Consider the following 15,176-nt stretch of genomic DNA (forward strand, 5'->3'; position numbering starts at 1 on the left):
GGGGTCTACGCCACCTGTATTATAGTAACAACGGGGTCTGCGCCACCTGTATTATAGTAACAACGGAGTCTGCGCCACCTGTATTATAGTAACAACGGGTCTACGCCACCTGTATTATAGTAACAACGGAGTCTGCGCCACCTGTATTATAGTAACAGGGTCTGCACCACCTGTATTATAGTAACAACGGAGTCTGCACCACCTGTATTACAGTAACAACGGGGTCTGCACCACCTGTATTATAGTAACAACAATGTCTGCAGCTCCTGTATTATAGTAACAACAATGTCTGCAGCTCCTGTATTATAGTAACAACAATGTCTGCGCCACCTGTATTATAGTAACAACAATGTCTGCGCCACCTGTATTATAGTAACAACAATGTCTGCACCACCTGTATTATAGTAACAACAATTTCTGCACCACCTGTATTATAGTAACAACAATGTCTGCACCACCTGTATTATAGTAACAATGGGGTCTGCACCACCTGTATTATAGTAACAACAATGTCTGCACCACCTGTATTATAGTAACAATGGGGTCTGCACCACCTGTATTATAGTAACAACAATGTCTGCACCACCTGTATTATAGTAACAATGGGGTCTGCACTACCTGTATTATAGTAACAACTGAGTCTGCACCACCTGTATTATAGTAACAACAATGTCTGCACCACCTGTATTATAGTAACAACGGAGTCTGCGCCACCTGTATTATAGTAACAACAGGGTCTGCGCCACCTGTATTATAGTAACAACTGAGTCTGCACCACCTGTATTATAGTAACAACAATGTCTGCACCACCTGTATTATAGTAACAACAGAGTCTGCACCACCTGTATTATAGTAACAACAGAGTCTGCACCACCTGTATTATAGTAACAACAATGTCTGCAGCTCCTGTATTATAGTAACAACAATGTCTGCACCACCTGTATTATAGTAACAACAGGGTCTGGCCACCTGTATTATAGTAACAACAATGTTTGCACCACCTATATTATAGTAACAACGGGGTCTGCACCACCTGTATTATAGTAACAACGGAGTCTGCGCCACCTGTATTATAGTAACAACGGGGTCTACGCCACCTGTATTATAGTAACAACGGAGTCTGCGCCACCTGTATTATAGTAACAACGGGGTCTGCGACACCTGTATTATAGTAACAACGGGGTGTGCGCCACCTGTATTATAGTAACAACGGGTCTACGCCACCTGTATTATAGTAACAACAGAGTCTGCGCCACCTGTATTATAGTAACTGGGTCTGCACCACCTGTATTATAGTAACAACGGAGTCTGCACCACCTGTATTACAGTAACAACGGGGTCTGCACCACCTGTATTATAGTAACAACAATGTCTGCAGCTCCTGTATTATAGTAACAACAATGTCTGCAGCTCCTGTATTATAGTAACAACAATGTCTGCGCCACCTGTATTATAGTAACAACAATGTCTGCGCCACCTGTATTATAGTAACAACAATGTCTGCACCACCTGTATTATAGTAACAACAATGTCTGCACCACCTGTATTATAGTAACAACAATGTCTGCACCACCTGTATTATAGTAACAACAATGTCTGCACCACCTGTATTATAGTAACAATGGGGTCTGCTCCACCTGTATTATAGTAACAACAATGTCTGCACCACCTGTATTATAGTAACAATGGGGTCTGCACCACCTGTATTATAGTAACAACAATGTCTGCACCACCTGTATTATAGTAACAACGGGGTCTGCACCACCTGTATTATAGTAACAACAGGGTCTGCACCACCTGTATTATAGTAACAACTGAGTCTGCACCACCTGTATTATAGTAACAACAATGTCTGCACCACCTGTATTATAGTAACAACGGAGTCTGCGCCACCTGTATTATAGTAACAACAGGGTCTGCGCCACCTGTATTATAGTAACAACTGAGTCTGCACCACCTGTATTATAGTAACAATAATGTCTGCGCCACCTGTATTATAGTAACAACAGAGTCTGCGCCACCTGTATTATAGTAACAACAGAGTCTGCGCCACCTGTATTATAGTAACAACAATGTCTGCGCCACCTGTATTATAGTAACAACAGAGTCTGCGCCACCTGTATTATAGTAACAACAATGTCTGCGCCACCTGTATTATAGTAACAACAGAGTCTGCGCCACCTGTATTATAGTAACAACAATGTCTGCGCCACCTGTATCATAGTAACAACAGAGTCTGCGCCACCTGTATTATAGTAACAACAATGTCTGCGCCACCTGTATTATAGTAACAACAGAGTCTGCACCACCTGTATTATAGTAACAACAATGTCTGCATCACCTGTATTATAGTAACAACAATGTCTGCGCCACCTGTATTATAGTAACAACAATGTCTGCGCCACCTGTATTATAGTAACAACAATGTCTGCGCCACCTGTATTATAGTAACATCTGAGTCTGCGCCACCTGTATTATAGTAACAACGGGGTCTGCGCCACCTGTATTATAGTAACAACGGGGTCTGCGCCACCTGTATTATAGTAACAACGGGGTCTGCGCCACCTGTATTATAGTAACAACGGGGTCTGCGCCACCTGTATTATAGTAACAACGGAGTCTGCGCCACCTGTATTATAGTAACAACGGGTCTACGCCACCTGTATTATAGTCACCTGTATTATAGTAACAACGGGGTCTGCACCACCTGTATTATAGTAACAACAATGTCTGCGCCACCTGTATTATAGTAACAACAATGTCTGCGCCACCTGTATTATAGTAACAACGGAGTCTGCGCCACCTGTATTATAGTAACAACGAGGTCTACGCCACCTGTATTATAGTAACAACGGGGTCTGCGCCACCTGTATTATAGTAACAACGGAGTCTGCGCCACCTGTATTATAGTAACAACGGAGTCTGCGCCACCTGTATTATAGTAACAACAGAGTCTGCACCACCTGTACTATACTAACAACGGAGTCTGCCCCACTGTATTATAGTAACTGGGTCTGCGCCACCTGTATTATAGTAGCAACGGGGTCTGCACCACCTGTATTATAGTAACAACGGGGTCTGCGCCACCTGTATTATAGTAACCACGGGGTCTGCGCCACCTGTATTATAGTAACAACGGGGTCTGCACCACCTGTATTATAGTAACAACGGGGTCTGCGCCACCTGTATTATAGTAACAACGGGGTCTGCGCCGGCGGTGAGATTTGTCACTGTGTTGTGCGGTCCACACTGCACATATTGACAGAGGTGACCTTGACCGCGGCCGGTGACGCCTCTAGTCCGACAACGCTACGCCACTGATTGATGGGCGGGGGGGGGGGGGGTTCTGGGTGCTCAGGAATCCCCCCCTGCGTGCACACATGCCATCTCTATGTAATTATACCTGCAGGGAGGAAGACTGTTATTACCAGTTACTACAGATTAGCACCAGGACTGTCACCATCCTACCTGCCCTCCCCTGCAGCAGTCTCCCCGGTGTCTCTCTGCTATTGTGCCCCCTCTCCCCGGCAGCAGCAGCAGCAGCAGCAGAGGATGAGACAATGACTGAGTGACTCTGTGTCTACAGCGCTGCCCGGAGGAGATCACGTGATAAATAGGGGGCAGGGCTCAGACCAGGAGAAAATGGCCGCCGCTCCCATAGTAACTGCCGAGCCTGGTATACAAGAAAATGGCCGCCAGCCTCCTGCACTAGGGACATGTGTGGTCAAACTTATCACAGAGGGGATCACATGATGCCACAGATTTCGAAAGGGGGGAGTGGAAGAAGCGGCAGCCAATCGTACGGCCAGGCTGTAATGAGGCGGCTCCGCCCACCCGCCGTCTCTATGGCTACAGCCGTCACCTCCTCCCTGATAATGAGTTGACTGACGTTACGAAGAGCCAATCAGATTGCACAAAATACACAACTAGGAAAGTGAGAGAGACACGTGACGGTGCGGAGAGGGCGGGGCTACATAGCGAGAGATTCCAGATACCTCAGCCGCCATTTTATCTATTCACAACATCACTGGTGATTATGTCATGTGACTTCTTATATGATATCTGTGATATTATCATTATTAAATAGGGGGAGGGGACTGTACAGTGATATATGAGGGGAATAACACAGCTCCCAGCACACACTGATATGTGGTATTATTATTATATAGGGGGAGGGGACTGTACAGTGATATATGAGGGGGAATAACACAGCTCCCAGCACACTGATATGTGGTATTATATAGGGGGGAGGGGACGGTACAGTGAAATATGAGGGGGAATAACACAGCTCCCAGCACACACTGATATGTGGTATTATTATTATATAGGGGGGAGGGGACTGTACAGTGATATATGAGGGGAATAACACAGCTCCTGGCACACACTGATATGTGGTATTATTATATAGGGGGGAGGGGACTGTACAGTGATATATGAGGGGGAATAACAGCTCCCTACACACACTGATATGTGATATTATTATTATATTGGGGGAGGGTACCATACAGTGATATATGAGGGGGAATAACACAGCTCCCAGCACACACTGATACGTGGTATTATATAGGGGGAGGGGACCGTACAGCGATATATGAGGGGGAATAACACAGCTCACAGCACACACTGATATGTGGTATTATTATTATATAGGGGGAGGGGACTGTACAGTGATATATGAGGGGGAATAACAGCTCCCAGCACACACTGATATGTGGTATTATTATTATATAGGGAGAGGGGACCGTACAGTGATATATGATGGGGAATAACACAGCTCCCAGCACACACTGATATGTGGTATTATTATATAGGGGATTGGGGACTGTAAAGTGATATGAGGGGGAATAACACAGCTCCCAGCACACACTAATATGTGGTATTATTATATAGGGGAGAGGGGATCGTACAGTGATATGAGGGGGAATAACACAGCTCCCAGCTCACACTGATATGTGGTATTATTATTATATAGGGGAGAGGGGACTGTACAGTGATATATCAGGGGAATAACATCGCTCCCAGCACACACTGATATGTGGTATTATTATATAGGGGGAGGGGACTGTACAGTGATATATGAGGGGGAATAACACAGCTCCCAGCACACACTATGTGGTATTAATATTATATAGGGGTGAGGAGACTGTACAGTGATATATGAGGGGGAATAACACAGCTCCCAACACACACTGATATGTGATATTATTATTATATAGGGGAGAGGGGACTGTACAGTGATATATGAGGGGGTATAACACAGCTCCCAACACACATTGATATGTGGTATTATTATATAAGGGAGAGGGGACTGTACAGTGATATATGAGGGGGAATATCACAGCTCCCAGCACACACTGATATGTGGTATTATTATTATATAGGGGGGAGGGGACCGTACAGTGATATATGAGGGGGAATAACACAGCTCCCAGCACACACTGATATGTGGTATTATTATATAGGTGATAGGAGACTATATAGTGATATATGAGGGAATAAAACAACTCCCAGCACACACTATGTGGTATTATTGTTATATAGGGGAGAGGGGACTGTACAGTGGTATGAGGGGGAATAACACAGCACCCAGCACACACTGATTTGTGTATTATTATATAGGGTGACGGGGGACTGTACAGTGATATATGAGGGGGAATAACACATCTCCCAGCACCCACTGATATGTGGTATTATAATTATATAGGGGAGAGGGGACCATACAGTGATATATGAGAGGGAATAACACAGCTCCCAGAACACAGAGATATGTGGTATTATTATATAAAGGGGAGGGGACTGTACAGTGATATATGAGGGGGAATAACTCAGCTCCCAGCATACACTCAAATTTGTTGCAGCAAGGTCTATTTTTACACCATGACCCTCAGTGTGGCTATGGGAGGTTTTCTTTGAGCATCATACAGACCATCTTGTGAGCCAGGAAACCTATTTCTGCTAGGAACTGCCATAGGATTTACATTCTGTGGTGTGAATAGAAAGGATTACATATTCCTCTGTTTTGTGTTTTCTGACTCTCTTACTTCTTTCCATGGATGGTTTGGAGTTGGGTCTCTGACAGAATTCACGTGAAAATGGAGGTTTCTGCACTTTCACTTTATTTTCAGTGCTGGGGATTTGTACTTCTTTGCAAAGCACTTTGCTCCTTTTGCCCCTGTGTGGATCTATTGGATCTGCTCAAACCTTTGGAATCAGTTGAGCTCAAGTTTTTAATTTTGTTTTTCTGATGGCCATACAGTAGGAACGGCGTGTTTGGGAGCTTGGGGCCTCGTCTTGGAAGTTTCCTTTCCTCGTCTTGCATGAGGACAGATGGCCTTGCATACGGTTCTGTCATTCCAGCCAAAAGTCCTCATTTCACATTAACCAGAAGATTGTTTTCCCTGTTGTCTGTCCTTTATGGAGATCAGAAAGGTACAGAAATATCCGCACAGGAACTATTATTTTTTATAAATCTATTCCCCTAAATTGTTACATAATCTTTGAATACAATTCAATATTTTGGGGAGGTGCACCAGAGAATAGACGTAACATGATTCAAACCAAATGAAGAAAAAAGTATTCTCATAGCGGGCACACACAGATTATATTCAGTTAATGTGTAAATACAATGCAATGAGAGCCTGGATTCTATATTAAAACATAACTTTTATTAAGGCGAAATATATAAAAAAATGTGTGTAAGAAAATAAAGTGATTAAAATTATTGACAAAAACCTATTATGTGTATTATTTCTCTATTAGTTCTTATATTGTCCGCATACTTCATTGAAAATAATAAATGACATCAGTCTATTGTCACTTTATTTACCAATATGAAGACCAACTGATGGATTTACTCCTATTCACATATCCTGTGACAATATATTATTATGATGTCACCTCCTTCACAGATTGCGGAGCTCATCAGTTGTTTGGATCAGTAGCTCATAAATCAACAATATCCTATTAAGCTGCTGAATACAACTATTGCTGTGTATAAATTATTGACACATTTTATCCTCTCACATTATAATGTCTCAGATGTGTAACCATATATGGCAGTGGTGTATTGTATATCACTACGTTTTCATCATATGTTGGTGCTGGTAAGTAATTTCATTTGTTCACATCAGTAGTTTGAATAGAAATAGTAAAGATTTAATATTCGTCGCTGCCTATATCCATTTCAGCAGTGTTGCATTCGGATAACCCCCACATAATGAAAGCAATGTTTTCACCAATGATGAGCAATATAAGCTCCTTCTTAAATATGATATACAATGTATTTAAGTTAATATGAGTTGTATCATCCACAGCGCTACATATTGAAAGCTGATTATCATGTATTCGGCTTTCACTACCACGTGTGTCTTAATCGGCAATAATGAACCTGGATAATCCCCACAAGCTGATAGTGTCTTTTCGGATATAAATATACAAAATGAACCCTGTCTTCAGTATAGTATCATGATCACTTCACTTAGCGATATTGCATAATGGCAGATGATTCTCGCTTATATTAGATAGTTATAAAGGATGACAGGCTGTGCAGGTTCAGCTCTCAATATAATATGAGTCTTTCCATTTTAATCAACGACAATATAATATACAATGTATTTAAGTTGATATGAGTTGTATCATCCACAGCGCTGCACACTGAAAGCTGATTATCATGTATTCAGCTTTCACTACCACGTCAGAAAGGATTAGCTCATTTGGATGTGGTCTGGGCTCTTCCTCTGTATTTGGACAAGAGCTTTTCGCTTATGTGAACAGATTCTCTTCTGGTGCTTTAAGATGTGAGTGAGTGTGGTTGGCCGGCTGTAAAGCAGACTAATACAAGGTGGAATCCACTCGGTTATACTTCAGGCTTACTCTAGTATGGGGTGGCCAGCTCCAGAGCAGGTGTCTGCACACTCTACCAGGATGGTGAGTGCTTCCCGGTCTACGAGGCATGGGGCTTCTGTGGAACAGATGTGTGGTGTGGCCACCTGGTGGTCCTCTGACCACACCACCAACTTTTACAGTTCCCAGTTTTTGCATCAAAGGATGTTAATGTTGGATTTTCTGAGCATACCCTACCCTAGGGACAGTTTCTGAATGTCCCAGGGTCCAGTGTCCCCCAGATTGGATGAAAGAATAACACTTACACAAAACCAAACCAGTTGACGCTGATTAACACTAAATGGTATAATAATAATCCCTTAGGACTGGTTAAGCAGCTGTTAAAAAAACATGAACATCACATGAACTGCGCTATACCAGTCTGTGTGATAAATATAATTCCCAGGTGCAATTCTGAAAAATAATATAATTTATTTAAATTTGTCTAATAAAAAATAGTTATACAATATTGCATGGGTCCCAGCATAATAGAATTGTTTTTTAATAATATATATATATGTATATATGCTCAAAGAAGGAGAACGATGCGCACCACAGTTAGTAGATAAAAAGATTTATTTAGTACAGCACACATAGACAACTTACATTTAAGTGTCCAGCAAGCAGCATACACGTTATGGCAAAATATCGCGGGATTCGCGGAGGCCTCAGAGCGGCACCAACAGCCTGGATGTAAACAACAGCGCTTGTGATCTTAACCGGTGTTAGCGGTGTTCGCGTCTCGGCTCGCTCTCCCTCTTACAGACTCAACCAAGGAAACGGCGGCGTCACAACGTCGTGACGTCACCAAGCCATGCCCCAAACGCGTTTCGTCACGGAGACTTCGTCAGTGGGTGTGGCTAGCTAGTACCTTCAGCCCATTTTATAGTGCAGGCACTTAACATAATGCTAATTGCATAATGCGATAATTGCTAATATATTCATAAGTTCATATTTCCTATCTTCCTAAATCAACACAGACACATACATTTATTCATGCTTTTGTCTTTCACATATTTTATATGCTGTGCCATAATCCTATTTAGTTTGTAGTCACCCGGACGCCATTTTTATGTAGTCCATTCTATCATTCCTAGCTCATTACATTTATAGTAATTTGTCTCCCAAACTAGGAGACACCATTTTGTCATAAATCCTTATTCTTTAGTTACAGACCATACTATATAGGAGAACAGCAACCTGCACAATATATTAATCATATAAATAAACGATCACTTTACATTTAATCATTACACATGTTCTGTATATTAGATGATACAATACATCCCAATAGTGTTTTTTTAAAAGACAACCATAAAACATACTAAATACAAGAATAAAACAATATATATAACATATACAATGTCAAATAATGAGGGACATCGGGATTATCAAAATATTTGTACATACACTAAAAATATTTAAATATACTTTATCATAACCATTACAGATATATAGAGTGTAATCTAAAAGGGGGGGATACAAAATGTCCACCATTAAAAATCTATTCATATAAGTCTAAAAAATTATTTTAGAAAAATAGATATAATAAATACTAATAAATATAAATATATACTATTAATTATAAAATCTAATTCTATAAATATAGCCCAGTACTTTAAAACATTTACTCCACTAAAAACGGTACTATATCGCATCCCTTATTTAACCCATGAGGACTCCTTGTATTCAAGGTATATATCCAATATGTCTCTCTCCTTGATAGCTTTTTTCCTAAGTCACCCCCCCTTTCATCTAATGTCACATGTTCTATCCCTTTGAAAGATAATCCATTTAGCTGTGATCCCTGGCATTCTAAAAAATGTCTAGGAACACTATGATTGAGAATCTTGTTTTTGATATTTCTTGTGTGTTCCAAGATTCTTAATTTCAATTGCCTTTTTGTATATTTCTTCCCACACCTACACTCTATCATATAAATGACAGGTGGTGAGGCAGTCAATTCGGCTATTTATTTTCAGTTTCTTAGTATTATCAGCATTGTAAAATTCCTTTTTAATCTTACTACAATGTTGACATTTTTTACAACGTGTGCACGGAAAAAAGCCTTTATTGTTAGTAATAAAACTGTTAGGGTATTGTTCTTTACCCGTTGGTAATTTACTAGGGGCCAATCTATTTTTAAGAGTCGGAGCCCTTCTAAAAATTATTTCCGGTTTGTCAGGAATTACTTTTTGGAGAACAGGATCTAATTTAAGTATATCCCAGTGTTTTGTTAGAATTTCCTTAATCGCCTTTTCTTCACTGTTATAATTAGTGATAAAAGGCACGAAGGTAAATTGTTTATTATCCTTTTTTTATATTCTAATAAATCTTTTCTTTCAATATTTCTTGCTCTTAATATGCTATTCTCAATTAGATGTTTAGGATATTTTTCTCTTCAAATCTTTTTTTATATATTATTGCTTGTTCCTCAAATTTTTTTGGACACACACAGTTTCTTCTTATCCTAGTTAACTGCGAGAAGGGGATATTTTTCTTCCAGGATTTCAGGTGACAACTATCGAAATCCAAATAGCTATTGCTATCCACTTGTTTTATATATGTATATGTATTAATTTTTTGCCCTTCTGACCAGTCACTTGTGTCTAAGACTAGGTCTAAAAATTCTATTTTAGCATCATGATGTGTAAACCTCAAATTCAAATCATTATTGTTAATATAATTAAAAAATTCACTAAATTCTTGTTCTGTACCCCTCCATATTATGACTATATCGTCTATATACCTTTTAAATAAGGCTATTTTCTCAATAAAAAAATTGTTAGTATATCTATGGTTTTGCTCCCATACGCAAAGATAAATGTTTGCGAAACTTGGCGCAAAAGGAGTTCCGCGATGTTGTATAAAAAAATCTATCTTCAAATCTAAAATAATTATATTTTAAAATATAATTAATACAATCCACGATAAATTTTCTCTTATTACCATCTATATTTTCATCCTCCTTCAACAGGGATTCTATTGCACATATGCCCTTATCATGAGGTATACTCGTATACAACGATTCGACGTCTATAGTACACCATTTAAAGCTCTCAGCCCAAATAAATTCATCTAAAATTTTAAGAATGTGTAATATCCTGTATATAGGATGGTAACTTTGATACATAAACTTTTAAATAAATATCTATAAATTCTGATAGCCTAGACGTTACAGACCCAATCCCGGACACTATGGGGCGCCCGGTGGTATTTTCTAATCTTTTTTTTTATGAATTTTTTATGAGGCCTCCGCGAATCCCGCAATATTTTGCCATAACGTGAATGCTGCTTGCTGGAAACTTAAATGTAAGTTGTCTATGTGTGCTGTACTAAATAAAACTTTTTATCTACTAACTGTGGTGCGCATCATTCTCCTTCTTTGACCAGAAATCCTTATATTGAACTCCTGAGGAGGATACTTGGAGAAACATGCTGCAAACAGTGAATGTGTAGTAAAGGACTTTACCTGTATTATAAGCTGGGATCAACATATTGCGCACAGTGATATACATTTCTTTGTTGACTATATATATATATATCTATATATATATATATATATATACAGCAAAACAAAATAGGACTAACCACTTCCTCTCACAATCATATAGAGTAATCCCAATGTCTGTGAATAATAATAATTGGAATGTTGTATAATCCTCTTAAAAGTCACTATCCAGATTCCCAGTTTGCTGATAAGATAAGTGTTACTGGAAATACACCGTAGTTATGGGGGACAGGGTTATGTCACAGTCAGATTCCAGCACTAACCCCGATAGTATGCAGAGGGGTTTATGTTATCACTGTGCTGTGTTATCACTACATGTTGCTTTCATGTTACAGAGTAACCAGCACATATGATTATAATAAAGCTATAATCCCTGCTCTATACATAACAGCGTAACATGTCAGGTGATGATTTTTACATTGTACCTTAGAGCATCGTGAATTTATCTATTTGATGGTGATATAAGGACCTTTGATAAGTCTTTATGGACAATTATATTTATGGGACATTCATATATTTATTTTATTCCCAGCAGATGGATGTAACAGCAGGAATATCTTGAAGGAAAATACAGTTTTATCTACAGATTGTGAAATAGAAGATAACGGCATCAAAGAAAATTCTCTGAGAGGAAATCCCATTCTCCCAATTATACATCCAGTACCTCACAGTGCAGATGTATCATCTAATCCTGCTTATGACGAGGAATGTTCTCCTGGTATATCTATTACAGCTATTAGAGCAGATAAAGTATTTCCCTCTTCTATAGATGCCAAATGTTTTACACAGAATAAAAAGCGTATTACCCATCAGCCAGCTAAGGCAGGTGAGAGGCCATTTCCATGTTCTGAGTGTGGGAAATGTTTTACATACAAATCAGCTCTTGTTAAACATCAGAGACATCACACAGGTGTAAAGCTAATTTCATGTTCTGAGTGTGGGAAATTTTTTACAGAACAATCGGCTCTTGTTCGACATCAGAGAAGTAATATAGGCGAGAAACTATTTCCATGCCCTGAGTGTGGGAAATGTTTTATAGACAAATCATCTCTTGTTACACATCTGAGAAGTCACACAGGTGAGAAACCATTTCCATACCCTGAGTGTGGGAAATGTTTTACACAGAAATCAATTCTGGTTATACATCAGAGAAGTCACACAGGTGAGAAACCATTTCCATGCCCTGAGTGTGGGAAATGTTTTACAGAAAAATCATCTCTTGTTACACATCAGAGAAGTCACACAGGTGAGAAACCATTTCCATGCTCTGAGTGTGGGAAATGTTTTACACAGAAATCAATTCTTGTTATACATCAGAGAAGTCACACGGGTGAGAAACCATTTCCATGTTCTGTGTGAGAAATGTTTTACGCAGAAATAATATCTTGGTTCACATAAAAGATGTCACACAGCTTAGCTACTCTCATGTTCTGATCATCAGAAATGACAGAAATCAGGTCTCAATTGACCATCCTTTAGTTACACTAGAGAAACAGTGTTTACAAATGGAATTTTTTTTTTTTTTAATAACATAGTATTTTTCCTGACCCGGGCACTTCACTGACAATTCTGTGTTGTGAATGGTCATAGTTTGTATTACTGTTCTCATTGTATTCTGCTTTTACTTTTCTTGCTTTTATCTATTCTGAAAGGAAAGTGACTCTGCAGTGTTATAGTAGTTTTTGGAATTTGATCACCCAAATGGTACATAAGGGTGTAAAAAGACATGAGGATCAGTGGCCAAGGCGGTAACAGAGTCTTGTCTAATAATAGACCATAAGGTCTGAGACCTGACAGAGAAGTTTCTGCCACCAGCCCCCTCCTCTCTATTATATGCTTCAAGGAGGCCAAGTGGCCAGGGCAATGGGAGGATATATAAACAGTTAATATCATTAATTATTTGTCACTATCAGGACACAACCATGAGGAGTAAGGACTGTCCTATATGTGAGTGTCCCTGGAGCTCCGGGTGGTGTCCCCAGTATGTGTATATTTATGTGTATGTATATATACTATTCTCTCTCTACTCCTTCCCGAGCTTAGAGAATGAGGCTATAAAGCTCTATATATGAAATGTAATATTGTGCAGTGTGTACTAATAATTGTATACATGCTACATTTTAATATTGTGTAGCTTTATTTCTCTGCTTCCCCATGTACAGAATGCAGCCAATCATCTTCATGTATTAGGATTCGAGGGCCCAAATGTTTGTGTTAATTAACTAAACATAGTATCATTAAAAACTGCTATTTATTATACTGAACCAGTTTCATGCATCCTTTTTTACTGATTATATTGTTTTATATGTCATGTACTTTTACAAATAAAACAAACTAAAAGGTCCACTAACATCTGTGGGCTAATGCCATGCAGCAATTGGATCACTACCACTACAAAGCTGTCACAGACCAGCAATGACTCTGGTAAAGCTCTGTTGGAGGTGAAATGCGTCAGTCATTGCTGTATAATAGATCTGATGTAACAAATCACTTATACTGTCTCCCTGATGGATCCATGAATATTGTGGTATATTGATCTTCTGAGACACATCTGAGTGCTGTGTGTGATTACCAGCTTCATTTTTACAGGCTAACAGCGTATACACTAGAAGTGGTCACCGTACTCACCTGGACTTTGCAGTATAAGGAGACACCTGTGCATACACTTGTGCAGCTAAATCTCTCTGAGTGTAAGGTCAGCAATGGTTATGTTACATGTTTAATAAGTATTTTTATCCAAAGTGGAGTGAAAATGATTATCTAGCAGGGAAAGCACCAGCGGTCACAGCCCCTGTATGACACCAGTAATATGGTAGCATTGAGCAGTGTGTGCAGTCAGTGTAATGATTATCTAGCAGGGAAAGCACCAGCAGTCACAGCCCCTGTATGACACCAGTAATATGTTAGCATGGAGCAGTGTGTGCAGTCAGTGTGATGATTATATAGCAGGGAAAGCACCAGTGGTCACAGCCCTTGTATGACACCAGTAATATGGTAGCATGGAGCAGTGTGTGCAGTCAGTATGATGATTATCTAGCAGGGAAAGCACCAGTGGTCGCAGCTCCTGTATGACACCAGTAAGATGTTAGCATGGAGCAGTGTGTGCAGTCAGTGTGATGATTATCTAACAGGGAAAGCACCAGCGATCACAGCCCCTGTATGACACCAGTAATATGTGATAAAACAGTAATATGTGGACATACATTTTCCTTGAGCAATTCACAAATATATGCACACTTATGTAACTTTATGTTCCTGCACTGCAATTTATAGCATATTGAAATGATTAAGAATATATATATATATATTTGTGCGAGTTGCGGAAGGCCACACTTGTTGAATGGCCCCAGGCCTAGAGAGGATAAGGCCTTCCCTTTTCTCTCTAAAGTAGGCAAGTGTGTGTCTGATGCAGCAGCCATTTTGTTTTATATCTTAGCTATAAGTATGTTAAATGATGTATTAAAAAGTGTGTAGAGATTAGTGGTTTTATTTCTAGATAAAACGGAATTATGTCACTATTATGACTAAAGCACAGATGACCAATGAAGGCCTAGTACGTACATATATTAATTGGATATATTAACAAAAATAAGGTATAAATATGAGTTTAGAAAGAGGGAGGGGGAGCAGTCGGAGAACAGAGGAGAGAGCGCAGACCGAGGGTCAGGGGTGCCGTTACGTATGTATGAAGTATTGACTGACTGCTATCCTGCTATTCTGTACTGGGTGTCACAAATTTATTTTAAAAGAATCCCCTACTGCTGTAGGTCTAATTTTATGTTTT

The 15,176-nt window shown here is 39.6% G+C and overlaps 1 protein-coding gene across 1 annotated transcript; it reads left to right on the top strand.

Annotated features, from left to right (window-relative positions):
• Positions 1–3,965: 3,965 nt before the first annotated feature.
• LOC148501720 (uncharacterized) lies at positions 3,966–12,994 on the top strand. Its single transcript, XM_088450056.1, has 3 exons — positions 3,966–4,030; positions 6,257–6,429; positions 11,925–12,994. Exons 2-3 carry the CDS (start codon positions 6,318–6,320, stop codon positions 12,749–12,751), a joined length of 939 nt encoding a protein of 312 aa, XP_088306182.1. The 5' UTR covers positions 3,966–4,030; positions 6,257–6,317; the 3' UTR covers positions 12,752–12,994.
• Positions 12,995–15,176: the final 2,182 nt, after the last annotated feature.

This window comes from Taudactylus pleione, unplaced genomic scaffold, assembly GCF_031769625.1.
Source record: "Taudactylus pleione unplaced genomic scaffold, aTauple2 ptg000504l, whole genome shotgun sequence".
NCBI lineage: Eukaryota > Metazoa > Chordata > Amphibia > Anura > Myobatrachidae > Taudactylus > Taudactylus pleione.

What these genes read in the sequence shown, in the direction of transcription:
- LOC148501720 (XM_088450056.1), top strand. Translation starts at nt 6,318, where the DNA reads ATGAGGACAGATGGCCTTGCATACGGTTCTGTCATTCCAGCCAAAAGT. An exon ending in CCTTTATGGAGATCAGAAAG is followed by an intron (nt 6,430 to 11,924) that starts GTACAGAAATAT and finishes TTTTATTCCCAG; the next exon opens with CAGATGGATGTAACAGCAGG.